This window comes from Halichoeres trimaculatus, unplaced genomic scaffold (assembly GCF_033239565.1).
Source record: "Halichoeres trimaculatus isolate MK-OKI-2021-1 unplaced genomic scaffold, fHalTri1.1 fHalTri1_scaffold_21, whole genome shotgun sequence".
Classification (NCBI taxonomy): Eukaryota; Metazoa; Chordata; class Actinopteri; order Labriformes; family Labridae; genus Halichoeres; species Halichoeres trimaculatus.
The window spans coordinates 19,751,569-19,779,492 of record NW_027437199.1 but is presented as its reverse complement, the minus strand read 5'-3'; the positions used below and the strand labels follow the sequence as shown (position 1 = coordinate 19,779,492).

General features: G+C 42.0%; 1 protein-coding gene across 1 annotated transcript; it reads left to right on the top strand.

The window, feature by feature from the left end:
- The first annotated feature begins 45 nt into the window (after positions 1-45).
- Positions 46-27,924, top strand: yaf2 (YY1 associated factor 2). Its single transcript, XM_074698730.1, has 4 exons — positions 46-213; positions 579-704; positions 24,947-25,102; positions 25,332-27,924. Exons 1-4 carry the CDS (start codon positions 188-190, stop codon positions 25,588-25,590), a joined length of 567 nt encoding a protein of 188 aa, XP_074554831.1. The 5' UTR covers positions 46-187; the 3' UTR covers positions 25,591-27,924.

Below are 27,924 nucleotides of genomic sequence, written 5' to 3'. Positions count from 1 at the left end.
GAATGTCAGCTTCAAGAAGTAAGCCGGCCTCTGATTGGCTCTCTTCAGTCACGTGACCATTTCCCAAGCGGAGTTTCCACGACAGCTGGAAGCCGAGCGGCACAGGCGCATCGCTTCTTTGCTAAATTTAAGGGAAAAAACACGACTTCTGCTCGTCTCAGCACCTCCAGAGGAACCCTGGTCTGGCATGGGCGACAAGAGGAGTCCCACAAGGTAACGACCGAGTGAGAGTGTCCGAGATATAGACGCTAAGGAGAGGGGGAGCGGACATCGACAGGCGCGCAGAGAAAATGGGTTTTCTCCTCCACGGTCTCCCTCTCTCACTGCATGTGTGTGCGCGTGTTGGTGAGCGCGCGCGGGTGTTAAAACCTCATCACCAATTACAGAGTGGGATCACAGCCTGCAGATGATTTCTAAATCCTAGAGGCTTACCCAGATGTTAGCTATCGATAGCCTTCGTGGATGCGAGCTGAACTCTCTCTTGCCTCTTCTTCTCGTACATCCTCTTTTGGTGATTTTAACTCTTTCTCTCCCCTATTTTTCTCTTCTTCTTTTTTATTACATTTATTGTTCCAAAGGCCGAAGCGTCAACCGAAGCCCTCCTCCGACGAGGGGTTTTGGGACTGCAGCGTCTGCACGTACAAGAACACGGCAGAAGCTTTTAAGTGCATGATGTGTGATGTCAGGAAGGGGACATCAACAAGGTAAGGCTGTTGATATACATTAGCTTTGTGCTGTTTTCTATTAGCGGCTCCCACAGGGGGTCCACCCCCTACCTCCAAGTAAATAGGAAACACTTAAACCTGACTGCTACCACTCATCTTTTATTTAAAGAAACATTTTTACCGTGAGAATAGACTTCAGTCATCCATTTTTGAATAGATTTATCCCAGCTAGCTCCTTTTACTACTCTGTTTTAAAACTAGACTCTAAACTTTTACTGGCATGCAGAAGTTTAGTCATTTCCGTACTGTTTGTTTGTTGATTCATCTATTCAGTCAATTTGAATCAGTGATGTTAAGATTCTTGCCTCTAGCTTCTGGTTTGTTAGATCTGCAAATATTCAGTGAAATGTTTTGGGTTGTCTGAAGCTATTTGTTTTATATTTTGTTGGGCTCTTTTTTTAACGTTATTTTCTCTTTTATAAACTGAAGATGACCCCAGGGGTGTCCAAACTATTTTTCAAAGCAAACCACGTTTAATTTTGTGAAAATGACCAAAGCTGAGTGACTCGAAGCCTCGATTCTACCAAACGGTTTAGTACGGTTCTTCCTGGTACGGCACGCATTTTGTGGCTTTTCCACTGACTAATCCCGGGACAGATCCCCAAATTTTGATCCGTACCGTCCCACTTTTTGGTACCCTTCTGTTGGGGTGCCACATCTAACTCCAGGGGGTGGAGTTACAATGCTGCAGTCTGTCGATTGGTCGAAAGAATCGTTACTTATCGTGCAACAGTGGCCGCTGTATTTCTCCTGGTGGCTAAAAAAGAGCCACAGGCCAATCACAAAGAAGACAAATTGCTGTATGTCTTCCATTGTTGCTCTTTGTTTACTCTGTCAGTATTTTCTTCTTTGTCGAATTATTTAGCGGGGTACATTGTGTCGTCCTGCTATGGCGTCATGCTGTTACATAACTGACGTGGCTATCCACATCCGGCTTACACGACACTACCAAAAGGGGGCACAGTTGGCTGTGGAAATGCGAACAGGATCAGGCTTAACCGATCCGACCTGTACCAAACTGTTCTGATCCATACCGGACCACATTGTGGAAACGGGGCTTTACTTGCCTAATTATTAACTGTGAAAGTAACACAGAAGTCCTCTCTTTGTTTGGTACTATTTCTTTAAGTAATATCTGTAAAAATCAGTCACTGAGCCTCCACTAGGGGGCGATATGGGCATAATATGTCAGGATGCTTTTATGGCAGGATCAGGATTTGGGTCTTGTCAGGATCTTTTTTTCCACATTTAGATGATTTTAGACCTTGCACCATTGCACCAATGTTGGTCTTTTATGCTCCATTTCATCACTTAAATCTAGTCTCATGTCCTGTAATGTGCTTTCTGAACTCGCATCATTTCACATCATGATAAGTACATTCATTTAAAGACGCCAGCTGTAACAGTGTGTACCCACTGAAAGCGGTGCGAATTTTTCACGTGTTGATATTACATACAAAGTCATTTTGAAACCGCGAATTGACGCTGCGTCGGGGCGAGCATAGAGCGGCGTTGAGCGGTGAGCGTTTCCAGCGAAAAACGCTCGCTGCTCACTGCTCAACGCTTGACGCTCTAGTTGAAAAAATTGAACTTTTCAAGCGAGTGGGCGTCTTGGCGCGCCGGGACAGCCTATCAGCGTGAAGATTGTCACCGATGGACAGGCGCTCCGCAGCTGGAATGGAGCGCCTGTAGAGATCCTGGCACCAACCCTGAATAGCAGGTTTTCAAACTGGGCAACACTTAAAACTGGGCGATTTCACTTAACGCTCAAATACATTGGCTCTCAACGCTTTCGGTGGGTACGCAACGTAAGAGTTGGTGAGTTGAAGGTATAGAGCTTTAGTTTTATACAAGTAGTCTATATATAAAAATAAGACTTTTCCACATTTTTGCCCTTTCTTCAAAAATGATCCCCTCCGAAACCACAAGTGGCATCGACCCGATAATCACTGAGATGACAGATCGCACCCCGCCCCACAAAAGCTATCCGGGATTTTGACCTTTCGGACTTGGTCTTGGAATGACCAGCCCTCAAAGTCGGTGAACCCCAAAGAAGCCGTCTCACCACACCCCTCTAAAATGAATGGGACGAAATGGGCCGGCTCCGCGCAAGCTGCCGCACTTGGGCCCCCAGACAAAAAAGCAAAAGTTGAACAGCCTCAAAATGACATGGATGGATTTCCGACAAAATCCCCTGCAAAAACATCCTACTTTCACACAGATCTAGGTAAAATTGTGGCCTTTCTAAGGCCCCGTTTATACGACGCCGAAAACGGTCGATTCCGCAAACATTTCGTTGCGTTTTGGCCTTCCGTTTAGACAAGACCACGTTGCGTTTTCAGTGAAAACGCAAACTTTTGAAAAGGCTCCCCAGAGTGGAAAGATCTGAATCCGCTCCTCCATCCAGCTTCGTGTAAACACAGAGCGGAGCATCTCAGGGTGAAACGCTGACGTCACCGCATGCGCACTCGCAGTTTTAGGTGAAGGCTCCGCGCTCAGCCACATTTCCAGTTGAGCCAGTAGTTGGCGGTAATGCGCATTATGGTTGGATTGCCGACCGTCTCACATAACAAAACGGCAGAAAAAGAAAGAACAGAAGAGGAGACTTCTCCTCCTGGAGTCGTATGAATGCGGATCGTTTTCACGCCGTCCTCATGTAAACGCGGGTGGCTTTCGAAAACGCAAAGGAAGAATCGTTGCGGGAGTCTCCGTGTAAACGGGGCCTCAGGTGTTGTTTCCAAAATCTTGTGAATGTAACTCCTCCTCTATGCACAGTCCCAATGGAGTTTAGTGAGACGTTACTGAATTAACTTTGGTTTTGTCTGTGGCCCTGACAGAAAATGTGAATGTAAATTTAGAGCATGATTAGTCTTAGTGCCATAATTACTGCCACTTCACCGTTAAAGCAAACAGGATAGACTCTAAAAGTGAAATTATTATTAGTTGCAGCGGTCTGGCTCTGAGCAGTGCATTAGTCTTTATGTTCCAGCTCAAGTCTTGACACTGACCTCTGCAAACCGAGGGAAGGATGCTCTCACTTCCTCTAAAGCACACACATCCATCTTGTTACCCTGGAGATATTCATAACAGACAGGTACTCAAGTATACAAATACACAGCTCCAACACATTCAGTGCCCTCTATGATATCCCTCTCCACACTGTTGATGTGCAGCAGTTTGTCACTCTTATCCCTGAGTGGCAGTCATTAGGGTGAAAACACAACAAAAGGCTGAAAGAGAGCTGCAGGAAACGTGTTTGTTGTTCTCCCTCTTTAATGTAAAGCCAATTATCCTCCTCTGCATCAGCACGTTTTCTACTTGGTTTCACAACACATCAGAATACGTGGTTGGCTTTGATGCCTTTTTACAACTATGGTATGTCTCATGTTGGTGCATGTACTGTGTGTTTTTCTGTGTGTGTGTGTGTGTGTGTGTGTGTGTGTGTGTGTGTGTGTGTGTGGGAGGGCTAGTTGTGAAAAGAGGTTGTCAGAGCAGCTGCCAGACAGACAGCCATAGCTCATTACTATGCAACAGCTTAATCAGCCCTGCTGTCATCAGAGACTCACACACAGACACACACTCGCGTACAGATGCACTCGACATGCAAATTTTACACATGACTGCATGCATATTCGTACACAAACACACACTCATTCTTGATACGCACAGCTATGAATACACTCTTGAGTGCTGGAGTGCTGCTCACACAAACATGGAGATTGAGCAGCTTCCGTGCTGTTGTCATAGGGCCGGATTGTTGCAAGAGAGTGCTGATTGTGGAGAGGACACTTCAGGGACTCTGCGTTTGCTTCCGTAAAAACAAGCGGCTTTGCCAGGAATCTGTCTAAGTCTTAACAAAAGCAGTGACACCCTTTGTCTTCCCCATCTGGGTATTTTTGTTTATTTGTTTGTTTGGGGAAGTTGGCAAGGACACAAGGACCCAGAATTCCTAGCGACACCCTAGACACCCCCTGACAAATTTCCTCCAGCAGAAGGTCTTACTTAATGTTAATAACCTCCTGTCTTTCCAACTGCGGAGCTGCAAAATAATGTAGCCTTGTCGTGCTCCCACAGAAGGCCAAACACTAACAAGTGCTCACGCCGCCACACACAGGCTAATTCTGCAGCAAAATGGCCACACAGGTGGTCGCAGCTGTTAACGACTTAACACAACAGAAAAGTGGGTTTCCGGGCGAGCAAAGCCGAAGGTGCTAAAGGGCAAACAACATGCAGAATATTAATGGAGGACACTGCAAATTCCTGCAGCGGTTACTAAATAAGCATGACTGAGCTATTACACTGTGAGGTAATGAATTAATACTCGCCACGCAGCGATTACAGCTGTGATCGATGGAAATTTACCAAAGCCTGAAGGTCAGAGGGTCGACAGATGTGGGAGATGTTGTGGCATCAACTTTACACTTGTAGGGGGTTGGAAACCTAAAGCTAATTGTGTGAAATTTTAAATTACATTTGTCATTTCAGGAAGGTGAGGATGAATGAATGAATGAGTATTTTATGTTTTGACTACAATCTCTGGTGGAGAATATGAGTTATATACAGTCATCTTACAAAAATGATAATGATGATGAAAAATGTAAATACGTGATTTCACAAATATTTTCTCACAAAAAAAAAAACAAAAACAAAAAAACCCCAAAATGCTTGAACCAAAAAAAAAAAAAAGGGGTAGGCACCAAAGCTGAGGTTAATTCTCACCTATCTTGTACAATCCATATAATAACCCAGAATATCATTAATACATGTGGAATGCAAATTCATAATCATGATCCACGTCCCCAATTTCCCTTGCTAAATTTGGGCTTACATTAACCAAAAAGTCATTAAACTGATCAGCAATTTCCTCTTTATTCTCAGTCACTGAATTGTCTTTATTTATGAAATATGTTGGAAATCATTTTTATGCCATTGAGCACTCTCCAGATCCTCTTAATGCCATTTTTGTGTTGTTACAGCAATTGATCATAAAGGTCTTTTTTATAAAGTTCATTTTTTCATTTAAATCTCATTATAAGGTGTATTTCCCTGCAAGGACACTGCACCATGTGTATAATATCTTTTTGCATTAAAGCTTAAGTTTAGATTATATCACATTGTATTCATATCGTAAATGTAATTTAGGATGCATGAGAATGGTACGACTGCTTGCTCCTTTTAGCTGATACTGATACTGATACTATCAGAGATGGGTACCACATTAGGTACTTTTATAGGTACTGTCCACATTCCATCAGTAGTACCAAGTACCGATTCACATAAAATCAAAAGGTACCATGTTAAGGTACCGAAATACATCCTTGTGAATGTGAGAAAGTGGAAGAGTACCGTATTTTCCGCACTACAAGGTGCACCTAAAAGCCTTCAGTTTTCTCAAAAGCTGACAATGCGCCTCATAATCCGATGCTCCTTATATATACCCCTACCATAGTTAGGGGGCGTTGCCGGAGTAACAGCGGTAAGCATTAAGAACCAGTAAAGAGGAATTCTGCTAAGTGCTAACATTAGCTCACAGGCTGGCCTGGGCTTCTTCTCTTGTTTATTGTTAGAGCAATACAGCGCCCCCCAAAGGTCTGGCATTTGAACTGATCTCTGGAAACGGCTTTTGTGGACGGCAGAAAAGGCTTCATCTTTACAGCGCACTTTTTTTGAAAACGGCACAGAAAATAGTTGGATAGGAAAATGTGTGGCTCCGTGTGGATGTAGCCTGAGTTTGACTGACTTATCTGACTGTTTTGTTGACATTCCCTTTAGCGCAGCTCTATCTAGTGGATGCATAATGCAACCCCAGCCACTACTATAGCTTCTACTCTATGGGCCTTATAATGCGGTGCGCCCTATATATGAAAACAGTTTTCAAATAGGCCATTTATTGAAGGTGCGCCCTATATTCCGAAGCGCCTTGTAGTGCGGAAAATACGGTAGGTGATTTTCCATGCTGGACATGAACACATTAGAACAAACACACAAGAAATAAATTTGTTAAATTGAAAATCTTTGAGATTTTATCATCAAAAAATGTATCCAAAACTTGTTACTGTTCAGTAGCGATACCGATTGCCAGGCACTGGGCATTGGTACTGTGTTGTTTTGAATGCGAAAGGTACCCATCTCTTTATACCATTACAGATAATTTATTCATGTTCTGTTTTTTAAAAGAAGTTCATGCTTCGTTAATGCTCAGCAAAGTAAAAGAAGAGCAAAGACGTAGTTTGCAAAAATGGTTTTATGTCTTTTATTCATCAAACTTTTCTGTCATTTTTGCCTGCACAATCTAGAGCTGGGGCTGAACAATCAATCGAATTTAAACCGACATCACAATGTGATAGAACGCAGTTCTCAAATCGCAAAGACTGCAATTTAAAAAAAAAAAAAAAAAAAGAAAACATTTAGAGTGCATTTAAAAAGTGAATTCCACATGCTGACATATTTTACTGGTTGAGCCAGAGATTAGGTCTTATTTATATTTCTGCACTTTATTTAGTGTGGGATTCATAGAGGAGAAGATTCATGGTTATTTTTCACATTATTGTTCATACAATGCCTGTTTTTCTGCACTGCTTTTCTTCCTTTCTCTGATTTTATTTAAGATATTTAATGATAATTATATTACACGTCAACAAGGCTTGAAGTCAAATCAATCAGTCAATATTCTGCTGTGATTGTAATAGTAACATAAAGATATGTTATTCGTATCAATTCATGTTATTACATCTTAACATGCAGACCTGGCCTACAGGAAAGAACTGTTTGTATGTTGACAGTATCCTTTGTCATATTGGTCGTACTAAAGAATGATCTATTGCTTGTGTTTCGTGAATAATTCTGAAGATAAATGTCTTTTCATGTTTTCATGCCGTCAAATTCAACAGACTCACTGAGGTCCATATGTCTGACATGTTTGTGCATCAGACTGTGAATGTGCATGTGCAATCACATCATCAGGGGCAGGCAGGGATACGTCTGCAGCGACTCAGGGGGAGTAAACTGGGAACTAAATGCATATCTAGCTGGCACATCCCATGGAACAAATTCAGCAACTCTGTCATGAATTGCTTTAAAATTTGTGCTCTGCAAAACTTCAAAGCCCCTTATTCACAGAATTGCACCTTTCATATGCTGCAAACTAGCAGATGTCAATGCTGCATATCTGCATATCAGCACTCAGTTTTCCTTGTGGTCATGACAATTTTTCCAGTGACTGAAAATATTTGTTGTGTGAAAACTAAAAGACTTTGTTACTCTTCTGGGAATCCTTGCTGCATGTTTTGAAATTTTTATCATGCATTCTTCATCATTTATATTTATTTATTTATTTTATTTATTTAGTAGATCCCCATTAGCTGCTGAAATTAGCAGCAGCTACTCTTCCTGGGGTCTCACCTATCTCATCAATCAAAGAAGCAGTAAACATCAAACACATTTATATCACATTCATACTAACACATACACACGACACAGATTGCAGCTCAACACCTAAAAAAGAATAATAATGCTAAATAAATGATCTCTTCACAATGCATTTTCACAGTTATACATGTTGGGTAAACAGAAACAATTTCAACTTTTCCTTAAAGCACATTTCATTACTCTCAGAGACCAGAAAAAAGGGTAAGGCATTCCATGCCACCATTGCTCTGTAACACATCATCCTCTGTTTAAAGTAGGTTCTACACCGGGGCAACACCAACCGATGTTCCGATGACTGTCGGGTGAAATGATAATGAGTATCTGAAAAAAATTCTAAGGTCCTGTGTAGTATTTCTGGTATTTTTGTTGTTATAATATTTTTGATAAGACATATTAGAGAATATTACACCTGGCATTTAACACTTAACTAAGCTAAACTATCATTCATTAATCTAACATTTGTTCGGAATGGGCATTGAAGGATAAAACGGGCTGCTTTATTTTGGGCCACCTGTAACCTATTCATGTTACTCTCTGATGTACTCGACCAAATTACAGAGCAATAGTCTAAGTGTGACAGCACCAGTGCCTGCACCACTTGCTTTTGTAGATAATAATAATAATAATAATAATAATAATAATAATAATGAATTAGAGATAGATGATTAGACATTAAATTTCTACAGCGTTTAATCACAGCTATACCACTACCCATCTTTTTAACTGTATGATCTACCTGGTTGTTCCAGGACATTTGACTGTCTACAATAAATCCTAATAGTTTTACCTCTGTTACTTGTTCTACCTAAAGATATGTGAAGCTTAGGTGTTTCTCTTAATGAATTTTTTGAACCTAAAACTATACATTTTGTCTTGCCCCTGTTTAGAACCAGTTTATTGCAAAGCATCCATTTTTTCTGTTAACTCTAATGCCTTATTTAATATTCTAGTCAGTTCAACTGTTGTATATGCTGAAGCATATATTGTCCAATCATCTGCATATGCTGCAACAGTGGCATAATCCAAAATCAAAGGAAAATCATTAATAAATGTGAAAAACAAAAGCGGGCCCAAACAACTTCCTTGAGGCACTCCACAGCTCACATCTCTCTGCTCAGAGTAACTGCCATTGAAGTATACTGTATATTTCCTCTCAGTCAAATAGCTCTCAATCATATCATTTGAAATCCCTCTTGTGTGGCTCTCTAGCCCCTAATACGGTGCCTTAAATTTTAACATTTTACACCAATATGGAGAAATGTTTCTGGAGCATGTTTGTTTGCATGTTGCTAGAAATACTTTTTTTCTTCAGGAGAGGTTTTACAGATCCCTATGTGTAGATTTGGGATGATCTACTGCAGGGACACAAAGCTGGCATCTGATTAAGAGATACAGGAGTAACTGAAGACAGGGACACATCAGCAGGATTGGACTTGCTCATCTGAGGAAGTGGAGTGAAATGACACAGAGGGACAGCTTGACCAAAAAAGAGACTAGAGAAACTTGTGCTGAAAAACATGCACAGCAACAACAGAAATAGGTGCAAACTTGATGCTATTTTTGCAGATTAATATGAGGATGATGTTGTCCTTCCGAAGCGAGCTCCTGCTAGCTCACGGTGTTTAATTAAAGCTGTCTTAGAGGAGCTTTGGGATCACAGCCTCATTACCTTTAGCCTTCACTGAGAGAAAAGTAGGAGACATTTTATCTCCTCTTCCCACCTCTTTGGGCTCATGTCTGGGGTTAGAATAAGTAAAGGGTTTTAGATAAGTGAAAGGTCATCAGTTTGATTCCTGCACCAGCTAAAAGACACTCAAAGCATCCCGGCGCAGCCATTAGACCTGGTCCTGGATTAGAGAGCCATGGTTGTGTTTGAAGATGGATGACCAGGCGTGTTTCAGACTTAATGCTCCTGTCTGCTTTTTGTAATAAAGGCTGAAAAACCTCGTGTGAAGTGGTGCTGACAGACAGCTGTTAAACCCCAAGCTGAACACCGCCCACAGACAGATACTACTGGGTGTAATAGAGCAGTGTGTGTGTATGCGTGTGTGTGTGTGTGTGTGTGACCTTCTCTGGTGTCTCGCCTACACCTCCTGCATCTGTTCACTGAGCCGTGACAAGTCGAGCCCACCAGGGAAACACTCGCTGTGAGCATGCAGGAGATTTTTCAGCAGCAGGATTTCTACAGGTCAGGACGGTGAGCTTCATCGTGCTCATACTGTTATCGCTCACAGCTCGTCTGTGTGGATTTTTCTCTCCGTCCCCGTTTCTCTGGCGCTCCCTCTATCCCGGTGTTGAACTTAACCTCGGGCATCTCTCAGTGACAGATTGACTGATGTTCGGGTCTTCGTCGGTTTCGCCCAAACAAGCAGAAGCTGCTTCGTGCAGGCAGCGAGCCTGTCAGCGTTTTGGCTTTTCAGATGTTGTTTTATCATCCTCCACAGGCTCGCCCTCTCAGTTCACGTACAGTGCACACTCTTAGTATCAGACAATCTAATACTCAAAGACGTACGGGTAGATGGGCTGCAAGTGAGCAGCTGCTGGGTACTCAGGTCCAGGATTACAACATTGTTGGTGAGTTTGTTTGCTCACAAATGATCAGAAAAAACCTGCAAAAGTGAAAAAGAGTTTTTTAAAAAGGCAGTTTAACGTCTTCAAACTTGTTCCTGACCCAGCAGCAACTACAGGTCTAAGAATATGAGACAAAGCTGAAGTGCTAAAATCTGCTGTTTCTCGAGTGTCTGCTTGATTCTGGCTCTGGAAGAACAGGAAGTCACAAACACACCAAGCCAAAAAAAGCTTTTTCCGTAGCAGAACTTTACATATTTACAGCCAGGTTCAAAAAACGTCTCCTGTCTGAATTGCTAAAGCATTTCCACCAAGCAGACCAGTTCAGTTCGTCTCGGTACGGTGCACATTTTGTGGTGTTTCCACTGACTTATCTCGGGACAGATCCCCAAATAACTGAGACAAGCCGTCCCACTTTTGGGGACCCTTTCGTTTGGGTGCTAGACTGAACCGATCCGCTCTCAGAAGGTGGAGCTACAACACTGCAGATCATTGATTGGTCAAAAGAATCGTCACTTACCCCGACAGCGGCTGTATTTCTGGCGGCACACAGTCTTCTCTGAAACAAAGCTTGATTGCACTTTGTATCAAAGAGCTACATGCCAATCACAGAGAGGACGAAATGCTGGATGTCTTCCATCTATGCTCTTTGTTTACTGTGTCGCGTTTTTCCTCTTCATTGGATTTATTAGCGGGGTAAACTGTGTCACGCTGCTACGGCATCACGCTATTGTTCAACAGCTGCGGCGTTCGGCATCTGGCTTACATGCCCCCTACCATGAGAGGGCACAGTTTGCTGTGGAAACGCAGTTTCTGCAGTTCAGAAGCCTTGGCCACGATAGCCAATTTGCTTCATTTTCAGTTTCATCAGATGGTTGACGTTGGGGGGGCTTCGTCCATTAATTATACAGTCTATGTTTTTGACTGATACTTCAAGCCTCAAGAGTTTTTAAAGCATTGACTGGTAATTTCAGGGATATTTTACTCAAATAAGATGACAAATTAAATCATGAACCAAGTGGAAAGATTGCAGTAGATTTCCATTACAATGTAAGAGCTGTAAACTGAACCTGTCTGACTTAGGTTTATAAACCATAAAACAGTCGACCAGTGAAACACCCATCGTTCTCTCCCCTCTACTTCATGAAGATGGCAAAGATTTATCAGTGTTTTGACTTTAAAAAAAACAAGCCTGAAACATTTCTACTTGAAGGCCCCGCCCCCATAGTTTCGGACCTCCTGGAAAGTACAACTGCCTGCAGGGCTGTTTCAATAGGTAGATTAATGACCCCAGAAGTAAAGCATAAACATAGTTTCTCAAAAAGTAGGGGTTTCCCAATTCGATATTGAAATTGGACATGGGTTGGATAATAGCAAAATAAAACGAGGATCAGGTCATATGGGCCTATATCTGAAATCTCCAATACAAGCAACCCATTTCAGACCATGGTCACACTGGCCAGCATGCAACAACCCTAAGGACAAGTTTGTTTGGCCAGTGCGACCTTAAGCGTGTTGTGCTTGAGAACATTACTTCTCTGCTTTGGTACGAATCAAAGAGGTGGGCTTCTGCTCTGTACACTTCATGCACTTTTAACATTATAAACAATAGTGAGGATGTTAAAGGGCTGTGTTGGACCAAGATAACTTAACATTAGACAGAAAGTCACCAAAGTTGTACCAGCATTCTCCGTGTCTCAGTGTTCTGACCCTGATGAGGTTGCACTTAGCGTAAACAGACGCTTCACAGTGACATAGACGGGCCGTGTATGTGCCTATGTCTGGCTCATATTGGAGTAGTGTGACCACTGGCGGTACTCCTCAGCAGGGGAACGGTGCTGTGCGGCAATTGTGCTTCAGTACTACATGATTTGAATGGCCAGTGTGACCACGCCCTCAGACTCCACTTCAGCACTTCTACCCAGCTGTGCCAGGATTCATCAGAGACCATATTGCAGCTGAGTGCAAAACCTGTCAAACACAAGTTCATACAACAGTGTGTATGATTCAAGCTATCGTATCCAATTGATATCGGTATCAGCCAGTACTCCAGGCTGTGATATAGGTATCAAAAGGGCATTGAAAAGGTTGTAATGTTACACTCTTATCAAAAAGTCCTAGTTCCTGTGAAAAAAAATCCTGTGGTTAAAAAGCAGCTTAGGGTAAACATAGATTTCCTGCGGTGGAGGGTTTCAAAACAGCAACACAGAACTTGTGATGCAAAAATGAAAGACTTTATGTCTTTTTTTTTCTACCCTAATATCCCCTCCCTATAGCTGTGCTCATAATTCTGTGTGCAGCAGGGCAGAGAATAATAATATAGACAGTAATGTATATTAAAATGCTGCCTGAGGAGAAACGCAGCGTGTAATTTGAATTAGCTTTAGCGGCTTGAATACAGAGTTTGGTTATACCCTTTAAATCGCATCTCTACCTAGCTTATTATTACTTCTTGGTGTTTGGCATCCTTAGGTTGTTTCACAGCTTTTTACAAGGTCAACCAGCTAAAGGCAGCATGCAATCACAAAGGCGTAGTGAGGGTGCCAAAGTGTATATGTGTCAGAAAACCTGCCACAGGCAAAGAGAAAGATTCTCGTCTTGGATTTGTGTTTTTTCATGAAGCGCTAATGCGAGTCTGGAGGATCTTTGAGGTCATGTTTTCATTCGGGAGAGTATTCATTAGAGGTAGTTTGATGAGATGTCTTGGTTGTGTGTGTCTTTTGTGCTCGGGAAAGCTTTCCAGCCATTATGAGAAATCGTATCTTAAGAGCGGGCGACACTAAGTGCTAATGAAGAGGTTTCATAGGCTGATAGGAGCGAGGAAATCAAGGCTTTTATTGAACCAAAGAGACCAAATTACTGGAAATTATGTGACATTACTGATTGAGATTGTGTCCAAATGAGAATAACTCATGTTAAACTGACTCTACATCACCAACAATGCACCATCACCCAGTCTAGATTACTGCGTCCTCTCATACGGCCCAATCAATCACGTGTCATGTGTGTACACACAGCACAATGAAGCTGGCTGTTATCACATCACTGTGGCTCAAGATTACAGCGACGTGATAAGCCTGTAATGACTTTACTGACACTGATGCATGACACGCTGCTCCGTGTGTGTGTATGCAGGGAGTGTGTGTGTGTGAATGCAGCATAGTGAGGCTAGCAGGCTGTAGAAAGTGTCATAAACCACAGGACGTGGTGTGCCATCTGTTACGCACACACACATGGTGCTAGCATGTACGGGCAGGAAGAGACATTAATCATCGGGTTGGAGGAGCTCCCGGGAGCGGCCCACAACCCGCTGATAGAAAACCTGATACACACCTACACTGAGATTGCGAGAGCGTTCAACAGGCCGTAAAATCCACCTTTCACAATGATCTCACAATCATCACAGAACATCGAGACAAGCTTTGTTTTCTATAGCTGCACACTCCTCCTCCAGCGCTTATTTGCAGTCCATCAGCTGTCCTGTGGGCTGTTTGCTCATCACACAGTGTACTCGACAAATGTTAGCAAGCCGTCCAAACATCTGCACAGATTTGCACTGATGGCTTGTGGATGTAATGCATTTTGAGCTCGAACATTTGTGAAAGCACACGCCTTGAAGGGAGCGCTGTCACAGTTTTAGCCTTGAAAGTATATTTAAATGAAAGACCGGGGCTAAACTGTTGTGACTCTCAAAGTGAGACTCAGAATACACCTCATTGGTATGGAGCTCAGTGACCTTACACAAACACCCGACCCCCTGGGGTTTCTCTGCAGTGGGTGTGTTGGTTTTGTTGCAAAGCTGGTGCTCGGTTTTATGATTCTGTCCACCCAAAAACATAAAAAAGACTCAAATGATTTCTTCCTATAGCTAGGGAATGAAACGGTAGGTGAACATGTGTTGAATCATGTATCCACAAACGATTATGAGTCTCTCAGATGATGGGATCAAAGTCGCTTTACAGGAGAAAATAAGTGAAAACAGATGTCTTATGACTCATTGGACAGTTTATTGGAACATAAGTGAATCATAGAAAACCAGAGTCATATGATTTGTGGGGGAAAGACTTAGACGTGCCTGTTCAGTCGACTAAACATACATCGCCAGTTGGCACCAGATTATTCCTCAGTTAACCAGACTGTAAATACTTTTAATATTGTTGGCCGTACATGCTGCATTGTCACGTGTCGTGAGTGAAGCCAAGTTGGTGTCACTTTATTTCTACAGGATATGTGAAAACAAAAGAAGTGAGAACAAATTTAGTCTATGTAAGAGTATTTAGTTTAAGTTTAATGCAGTTAAATCACTCATACAAACAGCAGGAACATGTATCACAAGGCATTTCACGATAACAAATTTTGGTAGATAATAATTTTCCAAAATATTATTGCCGATAAATGATATTATTGTCAATATTATTTTGATTTTTTTCCCCATTTTTTAATTAATTAATTTATGATAAATGGGATAATAAAGGGAGTACACCATATCAAAAGCAAGAAACTTTAATTTCTTAGGAGTATTTAACTGAAATTAAAAGGTCAGGATCTTTTAAATAAAATAAATTAAACAAAAAATATAATAAATTTAACAAACAAGAAAGAGAAAAAAATACAATGAAAATGAAATGGACTCTCTTTTAGAAAAAAATACATGTCAATGAAAATAATTAATACTTATCAAAAACAATAAAACATAGACCCTGTCTCTAAAGAAAAAAACAAACTCCAAAAAAAAAAAACAATAAAAACTATAGCCTAAATAAAAGGGAGTTTATACAGTTCCTGAATTGTTTGTAACATGTCCTTTTTCCCAGTCAATCCGTACTGTCTGTCAAACATTTTTAACATTTCTGGCTTTCAACCGCATTGAAGGGCTGCATTTCTTTGGCAATGTAGCTGTCTTTCAGCGCCCACCATTTGGCGCTCTTATTTCTATTTACTTTGCAGACCAAAAGCCTCAGTAAGAGCGGATTGTCAAAGAACAAGGCTCCGCTGCACCTCCCCTTCTTCTTCTTCGTCGCCACTTTTTTCAAATAAATGCGACATATCAGCTTGTTGGTGTTCATGAGCTCACACTTTGTTCATTCTGATAAAAAACAAAATATTCCCAGACTGGGACTGTGGCAGGCGGCTTAAGAACCATATCTTTCGTGCCATCACTCATATTAGCGTGTGTTTCCTCCTTACCCCTCAGGACGCTCGCTTCAGCTCTCTCCATGTGTACGCGCGAGCAGCCCCGTCGCAAAAGATGCCAAAGATCGCATTTTTGACAGATACTCACTCTGCTATAAATCCCCTAAATCCGCTATAGAACCTATGCACCCCGATGTTAGGAAAGATAGACGTAGTGAGCCATCTTCTCATTCAGCCTCTTTGGTTGAGAGGAGGAAAACAAACATGCATGTACGTGTCAGTTTATCCAGGCTGGCAAACTTACCGAGGACGTTTTTATTTATCGTTCGGTTAATCGATTTATTGATTATCGTGACAGGCCTATGTATCACTATTTCAATCTTAAAGGTAGAGTCTGCAAAATTCTCCTAAAAAATAAAAGGCCATTTTTTACAGGAACAATCCTGCTCAATTGTAACTTTTGGGTCTCTTTACACGTGTCAGTGTCTGTGTCTGTCTGGTACCCCCTCCTCTGCCTGTATGATCTTGTTTTGGCTGTATTGTGACATTTCTGGGCAGATGGTAAGCGTGGTTACATCAGAGCACGCACCAAGCGCAAGTGACTTTCCGTGTTGATTAGCGAGAGGAAGAAGCTATCCCGAGCAGCTATGTAAGTGCCGGTGGTCGATGTACGGCACTCAAGTCTTGAGTAATGAAAATTCCTGCAGACCCTACCTTTAAAGAGGTGCTATTGTGCTTTTTTTTCACCTTTAATTGACCAGGTAAATAACCCTTGAGTTCAGGACAGTAGCTCTTATTAAAAAAAGTATTACATTATGAAAAAGATGGTTTACACACAATGAGTTGATAAAAAAAAAACCCATAAATGTACAATGTTTAAATTTATTTTATGATGATGTGCAGAGTCCTACTCACAAATTAAAACTCAGAAACACATTTGTAAGTCAATTTGGAGTAAGTTCTTTGCGGCAGGAGCAACAAAACTGGATTTCCCAAGCCTAATACAAACAGGAGGAAGGGATAATTTAAAGACCTCACAGGAACTATGTGCATGTCATGCTGATGAGTGAAGTGTCTGCAAGCAGTAATTCACGGTCCAACGACTATTCGGGTCTTGTCGTGGTGACTTTATTCAGCACATCACCATAATCCGATAAAGGAAGAAATGTAGATGAAACAAGAAGATTCCTTTCTTTAAGGGAAAAGACTTTATTGTCTTGATTTTGTCCCTCTGTAGCCTCCATGGTATTCTTACATGATTTACAAGTCAGAAAAATCCCATTTTACTCTCACCCCTCCTCTGAAACACTTTGTTTCAGTTGCTGTCTCTTTAAGGCTCCCTACTCCACAAACCCCGGTCCTTCTGATTGGCCAGCTCTCTATTGGTAGACCTTTAAGTGTCATAAACCAGTTAGATCCTTATGTGATGATCTCATCATTTCAGAAGTCTTGCACATTTATCGTGAAGATCTTGTTTAAAAAGATGCTTTTCAATCAGTTCACTTTTATTCACTGTTATTATTTGATCATTGTTGCTTTTTAATCCATGTTTAAAATATGGGACAACATGTTAACCCCTCTTTAAGATCATAAACTAAGAAGTAGAGTGGGGTAAAGGGAGAGTTAAGTGGCTGTGTCTCTTTGTCCTCTTTCTAAAAGCTGATATGATCCATCTATAAACAGACTTGGCTCTTAAACACACCATCTGTGTCAGTCTCTGAGTCTCTTTGAGTTTCGGTGTGGATGACCTGTTCGTCCGCTGTGGCACAGACGTGACAGTCCAGCCAAAGAATCCTGAGTCATGAGCTGACCCCCTGCTGAGTTCTGCTACGACACACATTTTTCTGTGACCAAATCCAAACCAGAGAGGATTTTTTTTTTTTTTTTTTTTTTTTAACGAGTAGCACCGGTTCTCCAACTGCTTCTTTACTGCGAGAGCAGGCTTGAGGTGGGAGAGTGCGAGGTCAGTGGGTGCACTGCAAGAAGGAGGGAGGAGGTGTGTGTGTGTGTGATGTATTTGCAAAAAAAGGGGTCAGCCAGAGTTCCTCTTGCCGGTGAAATGTGAGGGATCAGTAGCAGTATTTTACTCTGTCACACACCTTCAGTCTGCAGGAGGAGACAAGTTTAAGCTTAAATTCAAAGCTGTAAAAACTGAGAGGCCTTAAATGAAAAGTGTGCTTATTTAAGGTGGAAGACAGATGTTTTTAGGAAGAGGAATGATGCATGAACTCTGTTTGTTTAATGACATTCTGGGAATCATAGACACACTGATTCATATCCATTGCTTCACATTTCAGTTGAGGTGTAAAAAAATATCAATACCGCAATGTATTGTGATACTCTGACCTGTGATATTTATGGATATTTTTGTTAAAATAGAAATTCATATTTAAGGTAAGTTGGAAGTACATACAGTCATACAGTTTTGATGTGTAAACATCAATGTTTTCTCTCTATTCTCTGGTCATTTAGTTTAAAATCATTCAAAGTTTAATTTTTACATTGTACTAGACTGATAAAACAATAATCATAGTTGTGTCTTTGTGTCTTTGTGTCTTTTACCCAATAATTTTTTTTTTAACATAAGTTAAATGTCACAGTAGTTTAAAGCTATGGTCTCTGATCTGAAAACCACTTTGGCTGATGAGACACATTTGAAAACAAGCCTCACTCACCCCTCCCCTCCATGTTCCAAGATCCCACCCCCCAGCTCGTATCGCCCTTCTTTGCCTCCTAACAACACGCCCCCTCCGACAGAGCAAGGAGCCGGCCAGCAGAAAATGTAACAAACAAGACAGTCATCCTCTTTGTAACACACAGTGGTAGCTTTTTCAATTGGACTGGCACAATCAAAACCGTGAATTAGCCGGCGAAGCAGGTCTGGCGTTGCCACTGCCAGCTGATCAGAGCAGAGCCGACTGTGTGCGGGGCTTTACCTTTCTCGGCGTGTCTTCACCAGCTCAGTTTACAATGCTAAAGATGTGTGGCTAACTTATGCTAAAATCTATTGACAGAGCCGACCCGTTCCAACCAGCAGCGTTCAGTCATTAGCCAGTACAGGCACAGACTAACCAGAGTTATTCAGCTGACATCTCCCACTGTGGTAAACAAAGTCATTACCTGTTCAACAGAAACTCAGCTGTCTCAGCGTCAGTCTTTAGTCCCAAATCCCTCTGCAGTTTTTTCCACCGGTCTTACATTTCTCCAATATTCAGTCTCTGTTGGCACCTGTATCGCTCATAATTCTTCCTTGCTTCAGCCTTTTCCTTGAAACTTTTTCGTTTTCTTCCTTTCCCTGTGGAGGGTAACAGTAACAGCTTCCTGGTTTAGGTCTTCTCTGGCTCCATGACGCTTCGATAGCTGAGCAGCTAGCTGGCGTGAGAGGGGTAGTGGGGGAGGACGAGGTGGGACCATGGGCATGATGGTGTGAAGCGAGGGAGACAGGGGATTGGATGGACTCACGGACCAATCCGAACTGCGCATGCCATGCATGATTCGGACTGGTCAACTAGTATGCAGCTTTGCAGCGGATATACTGAATAGATTTTTTTCATTCTTTTTGGTCTTTATATTGTGTAGATTGGACGATAGGACCATAACAGCCCTATAAACGGTGTTATTAAGATGTACAAAGCTTCCAAATCGTACACCACAGCTTTAAGTGACAAACTTGATTCACTTTATGTTTTCAGGTTAAGTGTATGAAACACTGCATCTGGCTTTCATTATTTCAAACACTAAAATAGAAAAGTTTTTTTAATCAAATGGTTAACTGTGTAGAAAATCCCAATATATCACAATATTGTGATATCATGATATTATCGTATCATTAGGTTTTTGCTAATACTCACACCTACATTTCAGCGTGCTTCAGCCCGCCTCATAACATCCTAATTTCCCAGTATGGGACTCCATTAGCTGCTCTGTAATAGGCGGCATGTGTGGAGCAAATATTGTTTGGAACAACAGCTCCAGCACATCGTATTAATGTCAGAAAGAAAAGGCCGTTACATTAGGCTCCGAAAATGTTGTTGGAATCAATAAACACACACACAAGCACACACTCAGCCTGCTGATGGATGCCAGCAGCAAAAGCCTAAGTGCTAAGATAATAAGCATCTGATTGGGTTAACAGAAGCAGCTCTGTTTAGACCTCACTATTATATTATACTGTCCATCTCCTCTTTCACCTCCAGGTTATTGAACTGGCTCTATTAGTGAAAATATACTCTGCTGTAACACGTGAAGAAGACAGTGTGAACAAAACATGTTTACGTTTGGGCTCTAATCACTCTCACGGCTGAGTTTTAAATAGGAAAGCTCATGATTAGCCTCAGGTGACTTTCTCTTTGTGGCATGTGAAGTAAAACACCCGCTAATGAGACAGACGTCTTTTTATCTCCAACAGTAAATCAGAAGAGCACAGAGTGACACCCTGAACCCAGATCATCAATCAAAGAGGAGCCAAGAAGACGTTCTGAATGACGCAGACTCTTGTCTTGTGTTTTTATTTTTGGGAGCTGGAACATTTAGCCCGAGGGGCAGGATGGGGTTGTGACAGTTGCTGTTTTTGTTTGCAAGAAATTCAAAAATTCACAAAAACAGGATGCGACTTCACAATATTGGGGGGAACAGGATGTCAGGCAGCGAAGCAAACCGAAGACTCTGCTTTTATTTAAAAAAAGGTGTCAGCAGTTCTGCAGTGTCGTGCTGACAGGACAGACATATTAGAGAATCTCTCCATCTCCTTCCTATCACACAGTTATGTAGGCCAAGAGACCCATTTGCATTTCACTCTGCACGTTCTGTGAGGGCAGTGATAACTCTGATAGGGAGGGAGGAAACTGACTCTTTGAAGCTGTGCCCCAATTTAGGTCATCCCAGAATTGTTAAACAACAGCTTAGCCCCTTAGAACAAGACAGCAGACCAGCAGCTCTGATTATTTCCCCTCAGAAAACGAGGGAGAAGCCTCTAAATCGAGCTAAATAGGCCACTGAGGCTCTTTGGCAGAAAAAAGTAGCACATTGCACAGAAACACCAGGTGCTCAGGCTCATTTTGTGGATGGATTTTTATCAAGTTGAGCACATTTGTTCACTCTGTACTTTGTTACCCTCTTAGAATTACAGCAGGCAGGCGCAGGGGGACGTTTATCACAAAGCACCTGGAGGCCAATGTTTTGAAATTGCAATACTTTCCTGAAGGTTCACACACAGGTTAGCGCACTTTAAAGACGCAGTTTAACACGGATGCAGAATCAAAGCTACGCTGGGCTGCATTTGTGCTCTCCTCTTTGTTTTTTAATTATCCGAGCACACTGCTTCAGGTACCTTTCTGTTTGGGGTCGTAAGCAGCGAAACAGTCAAACAGTAAATGGGCGCATGAATCACTAAATGTGTTTTTCAGCGTGCATTTTTAGCTCCAGCTACAAATTGCAACCGCTCAACAGGGTTTTGAAAGCACACTGTGCTCTTCTGCTCCTCTCAACATGCTCTCATGCTTCATCTGCTCACTGCTGCGTGTACGTGTGTGTGCATGTGTGTGTGTGTTCGCTACCATGTGCTAATGCTAATGCTAATCCATCAAATGCACCCCGGTGTGGTCGATTAATTTGTTCATAAAGCGTGCACACATTAAAATGTGCATCCAATTTTTGATCTGCATACATCACCTCAGCTGCACAATCTGCATGAAGCGTTGTGCATTCAGACTATGATGATACTGTCTACGTGTGTGTGCGTGTATGTGTGTGTGTGTGTATGCAAAATTAGGCCCTAGATGTGTAGGCTCCCTCAACAGATGGCCTTTTCAACACACTTGCCTCTCGGCTGGGGCTCCTGCCAGCCCCCAAAACACTGGCAGGCACACAAACACACACATACACACACACACACACACAGTTCTGTACAGATATAAGATTGCAGCCCTCTTGCATGCTAACAGTTGCCAGATCAATTGCATAATGTACCATTTTTGGTACATCAGAAACTTGTGTAGGACGGACATGGGACTGTGAGGAGGAACTTTTCACATGAAAATAGAACATTTAGTCGTATTTAATGATGCTTTTTTTGTCTGTAAAGGAGTATCATCTTCCCTCGTCAAGCTCGTACTGCAGTGAAGATTTTGAAGATTTATTTTGTCCACAACAAACTGATACATCAAGTACTTAATGTCTGGACAACCGTTGGGTTTCATGTCACTGATGCTGCAGTACAACGCTCTGTAGTAAAGAGAAGAAGTCTGTACCTTCATGACGTTAACTTTAAGGCAGGATCTGCAGGATTAAAAAAAAAAAAGTCAACTGTTACAGCAATGATCCTGCTCAGTCATCTCCCATGGGCCTCTGTACATGTGTGTCAGTGTCTGTGTCTGGGTTTCCGTTATCTGGTAATTACCGGACTTACATATTTCAACTCCACCGGTCAAAATGTCCAGTGAAAAATATTCCCTCTGATCTTTTATGGATAGGCCTGGTCTATGTGGAACAAAACCTTTATTTATTTATTTTTTTCAGGCGGTACTAAACTTGTAGCATGGGTTTCATTTACTCTGACAAAGCGCGCAGAACAACAACAATACAGCGGGAGACACATGTCGAAACAGGAGAAACTTAAAGACTTTTTTACTAAACAAAATATAGTTCAGAGGAGAAAGATGGTGGTGAGGCTGAAATCCCGGAGGCTGCAGCAGATGATGTCTTGCCTCCTGCCGAGAAGAAAAGGAAAAGTCGGTCGTTACGGACCGAATGGAAGCTTCTGGTGTGCAATATTAATTTTAGTTAACCAAATGAGTCAGGTGATGGCACTCATTTTATTTGATACAGCCTATGCTTTAAAAGAAAGTTTTATTAATTGACATGCTTTGATATTATTCTTATATGTACGTCGTATCATTTTAAGTCTGCCCCTTAACGTAAACGTGAGGATCCATGTAAACTTAATGGCATGACCTTAAAAGCACCAAATTAGTTGCCTTAACGAAACTCGTTAGTGAATAATGTGAAGACTTGTAAAGTATAACTTCCATGAGGCTATTCACTCATGCAGTGACAGATCACCCTATAGAGCCCAAGTGTCATAGTCGCTGTCGAGGTGCGGATCCTAACTGTCATTATTTGGGAGCTGTCCGCGGGACTCCACTGTTTGACTCCTCATTACCCATTGACGCACAGTGCAGGGTTTTATAATCAGTCTTTGTAAAAAGTCTACTCAGGTTGTTACACAACTTCACTTTGAATATAGAACAAAAGTTTCTAGTACCAAATTATTTATGTTTTTTAATCGCTTTGTCACGTATAGCGACAAAGATTACATCGATTAGAAATACACCCCCACTTAATAACAGGAATAGATTTTTTTTACAGGCTTGCTTTGCAGGTGAGTAGACTTTATATATATGTCCTGATCTGTGGGCGTATCTTTGAATAAATTCCTCTACCACTCTATTGAAATTTAGTCCGCACAAAATTTGACAGGCGAGGGCGGGGCCCTTTGAAAAGTATACCCCCGCAGCCTTGCAGAAGCTGCGGGGGTATACTTTGCAGCATTTAAGCTCATTAAATTCAGATAATATTTGACCGGGAAATCAAACCCTTGTCCGGTAAATTGAAAACCTGCCGGTCACGTTGTCCGGTGCCATTTTTTTTTATAGTGGAAACCCTGGTCTGTGTCAGCGTTGACCCCCTCCTCTGTCTGGATTTTGATGGCTTTTTTTGCTGTATCGTGGTTACCTCAGCCAATCACTGCACGCCTAGTGAGCAGGTGACTTTCTGTGTTGATGATCGCAAGTGGAAGAAGCCAATCAGAACAGCTACAACAGCAGACACAGCACGGAGCACCAAAAAACACCACTGTCAAACAAAACGCCAAACAGACGAGCTTTTTCCATAAAGAAGGTGAAGCTTGGCTCAACTTTCACTCATTTCAGGCACTTGGAGAGCAGCACAGGATGAAGAGCAATGCAAGTTGGTTTGTTTCAAATACCTGTGATTAGCTTGTGCTAGCATGCCAAATCAGGTGCTGAGCTCTCAAGTCTCTCCCATGTTGAAATACGGGGCTACAAGTGGTTGCTGGGCTAGTGAGTGTGTTCACGTAGCTTCAGTCATAGGCAGTGGGTGTGTGCTGCTGCTGGCACTGAGCCAAGGGGGAGGAGCCCAGTATGAATGTTGTGTTAACTATCAAGTAATGAATATTTCTGCAGACCCTACCTTTTAAAGGGGGCTATTGTGCAATTTTGCTGTACACAACAACGTAACACTTCTTTGCAGCCCCTCTCACACATGCACAGCTCCCTTTAAATGTCCTGACATCGTCTGTGTGAGGGGACAATGTGGAAAATATGAGTAAATCCATTCTCCTGGTAAAAAGTCAGAGCTAAGTCTGAGGCAGTGAAGTATGAACACAGCAGGTTTACAGTCTGAGACATTCACCACGAGTGATGGCGTGGGCAGGGTGATGATAACGTTTATTTTTAGCAGAGTTTGACATCTTTGTACTTTTACTGCTCACCTCAGCTGCCAGTTTTCTGATTTCACCTCATTGCATGAGTGTTGAGGAAACAGCGCTTACATGTTGACATGAGTCATAAAAAGACGGCTTCTCTTCCTGACCCATGCTGACACACCCAAACCAGACCGTGTGTTCTGAGCTGCGATCATGTGTGATGGTGGTTTTAGTTTCTCTTGTCACAAAATATCACCAAAGCAGACAGAAAACTGTACATGCATACCCTTTATTTCCTCAGAGTATGGTGAATTTTATGCTCTTTCAGCTCCCTTCACATCCATGTGTGTGCACACAGATCCCAGCCAGTCAATGTTTATTCGTCTGAGTGCTCCAACAAGCCTGTGCAGGTGAACTGCATGTCTCTCTGTGATGGCTGAATCCTGGGTTTGTTTCTGAAAGCCCTTTCTGCCAGCATCAAGAACACTTCAGCAGCACCACTCTAACCAGCACTGGCAGTTATATTGGCCCTTGATTATAGCGTTACGCTAGCATGAAGCCATGCGTTCATTGTGATTTTCCCTCTCATTAATCTGCCACACTCCCGTCTCTCTTTCTCTCCGTCTCTGTGCTTTTCTTCCTGGATTAGGAAACCTCGTCCCGTCTCCCAGCTCGTCTCGCAGCAGCAGGTAACGCAGCAGTTCGTGTTGCCCTCGCAGCCCAAAAAGGAAAAGAAGGAGCGGGTGGAGAGGGAGAAGAGCGACAGAGAGCCGGCGCTTAAGAAGAACAGTCACAAGAAGATGAGGTAAACAAAGTGATGTGTGGTGGAGGGGTGTAAATGGGATGCATGGGTAAACAAAGAGGATTGTAGATGGTGTTTATGTTGCCACCTGTTGTTGGGTTGATGTGTTGTCAGATTTCATAAAGAAGAAGTGAAGAGAACAGGGAGAAAACAGGAATACAAATGAACCATCCTCATATAAGATTTTCAGCTCTGCAGCCTCTTCTTCAAACCTTTTCTCCTCGATCCACAGACCAAGGTTAAAAAACATCGACCGCAGCAGCGCCCAGCACCTGGAGGTGACGGTTGGGGACCTGACAGTCATCATAACGGACTTTAAAGAGAAGGCAAAGCCCTCGTCCACCTCAACCACGTCGTCCACATCCAGCGCTGCGTCCGCAGCCGACCACCACAGCCAGAACGGCTCCAGCTCAGAAACAACAGAGAAGGGGCTCTCACGCTCGTCCTCGCCCAGAGGAGAGGGCAGCTCGGTCAACGGGGAATCCCACTGAGCCCACCCCAGCTCCACCCACAGCTCATCTGCAAGCCCACAGGTCACATGTGGAGCCTCCTGAATCTAATTTACAGCTCCACAGTACTGACTGTTCGTCCCCTCTTTTGGATATCTTAGAATTTAGAGCCGTTCAGAGAGTCTCCTCAGTCCTGGAAGATTTAGAAAGCAATACAACACATTCTGCTCTATTTTCTGAGTTTTTAGTGTTTTACATTTTGATTTGGACATTTTGTGCAACCAAAAGGATCCCACATGTTATCTGAGGTTCACTAGAAAAGTCAAGGTTTTGTGATCCCGTGGGGTCCCCTTAAGGTGCACGGTTTCTTTTTCTGTTTTGTTAAATGAAATGTGCAGCCCCGTTGTTGACATCATCTTCAGCGGCTGGCAGAGCGACCTGTTCTTCCTCTAACCTCCAGCCTCTCTGCTTTTCCTGTTAGAGACCTTAAACCATCAACGTCCTTATACTGAACCTTCAACCTCACAGCAGCCCCGATCTTTAAAACCAGAGCTTATACTTCTCAACTCCTTTTGCTGAAAGAGTGACTTTTTATGATGCAAGATGCAGTGTCTCAGCATAATTGCCAAGTTCAGTGAAAGTTAGAGCTGTAAAAGGTGCCAGGCAGATTTTGATAGAGAGCCCTCTGCTAAAGGTTTATCAGCAGAGCTTAAGGATAATACTGGTGCGTTCACTAGCCCTTTATTTTTCCTGATTTGAAGAAGTTCTACTACTTTGGATACTTTAAAGAGATGTTCAAAAAGTAAACAGAAAGAGAATTAGCATCATTGCAGCTATATGCTGGTTTTAATCTCTAAATTAAGGTTTTATGACCCTTGATTAGTGTGGATGTCCATCCATGAGTGCTTTAGTAGTCATTTTATTAGCTCTGAATGAATCTTAACTGAGTGTAATGACCCTAAAGTATTTAAAATGCAGCAGAAGATCTGGTTGAGTTCTTTAGATGCTAACGAAAGATGCTTTAAGGGTTGCTCTGCTGACTTTGTCTGCACAGGCAACACATCATTTCTCTACGGAAGAGGATTAGGGCCACTTGAAAAAAAATACATCTATCTTTTATAACCATTTTTTTTCTGGGATAAAAAAAGTCGGAATTATGCTTCCCCCCCCCCCCCGAGAACTCTGACTTTAATTTCAGAATTCTGAGAAAAAAACGTCTAATTTTGACTTTTTTTCTCAGAAAAAAAAGTAATAAATAAAGAAGATTTTTTTTTTTTTTCCAGCACCAATCCTTAGTTACCTTAGCCTTTGCTAATAATGTAGCCGAGAGCTACTCTCTTAGATTTTCTGTCATCTTGACAAAATGAATATCTTCTTGCTGAACCTTGTGGTTTAGTAATGAGTTAAATTTCATAGACGTTTGGTCCTGGATGGTAAGTGTCTGTTTGATACGCAGATAGGTACCACTCTGTAAACATATTAGCCCTACCAGCTAACATCTGTCTCTTCTAAACCTCCCCTTCTTTCTTTAAGTCTTCATTTATGCTCTTACAAGTGCACAAAGTATTGTCACTTTTTTAATTTTCTTGCTTGCTGTTTTTTATCAAACAAAACCTGATTATAACTCGTAAAAAAAAATGTACAAGGTATTTGTGTGACTTTCTGTAAACTACTCCAGTATTCTCCTTTAAAGCTGTGTGAACAGGAACACACACTGCTTTCTCCAGTGGACCCGTCACGGTGCGACACCTTTAAGACCCCCCGCTGTCTGAACATGCACATTTATCAGCTGGATGGGTGATGGCCTGCAGAGAGATGGACTTCAGAAACTGTTTCAGTTCCTCCATTTTGATGTAGCAAAGTGGGCGGATCTCTAGAACACACTAAACTCCCAGCAGAACAACTTATAGATCGATTTAACTATACAATAACTTATAAAACCTGTAGAATACTACACAGATAAAAATGGATATTTCTAAAAAAAAATATTGTACTACAATGTTTTGATGTGGTTGTATTATCCATCTTACTAGTGTTACTGTCGAGATATTTCCTTTAACATTTAGCACAGATCCTGAGAACTGTCACGGCATGATGATATTAAGGTCTCAGTATATTCCAAGACAGGCTTTGTTAGTTTGTTAGCATTGTTTACTGTCTCACAGGTTCACCGCACTAGCTGGGACTAGGTGTGTGGACCAGGGACGACCGTTTGGATGGATGTTTATCCAGATGTGGCAAAAATGGACACTGAAAAATATGTCGGTGTCACTTGTTGATATTTTTTGTTTTGCTTTGCCATGCTCAATTGTTTTCAATGTGTGAACTTGTTTATTACATGTCTGAATACGAAAATACAAACAAAAACAAAACTTT

Bases quoted from the DNA above. Each gene is read 5' to 3' on its own strand.
- yaf2 (XM_074698730.1), top strand. From the start codon at position 188: ATGGGCGACAAGAGGAGTCCCACAAG. The intron at 214-578 runs GTAACGACCGAG...ATTGTTCCAAAG, and splicing joins GACAAGAGGAGTCCCACAAG to GCCGAAGCGTCAACCGAAGC. The intron at 705-24,946 runs GTAAGGCTGTTG...TTCCTGGATTAG, and splicing joins AGGAAGGGGACATCAACAAG to GAAACCTCGTCCCGTCTCCC.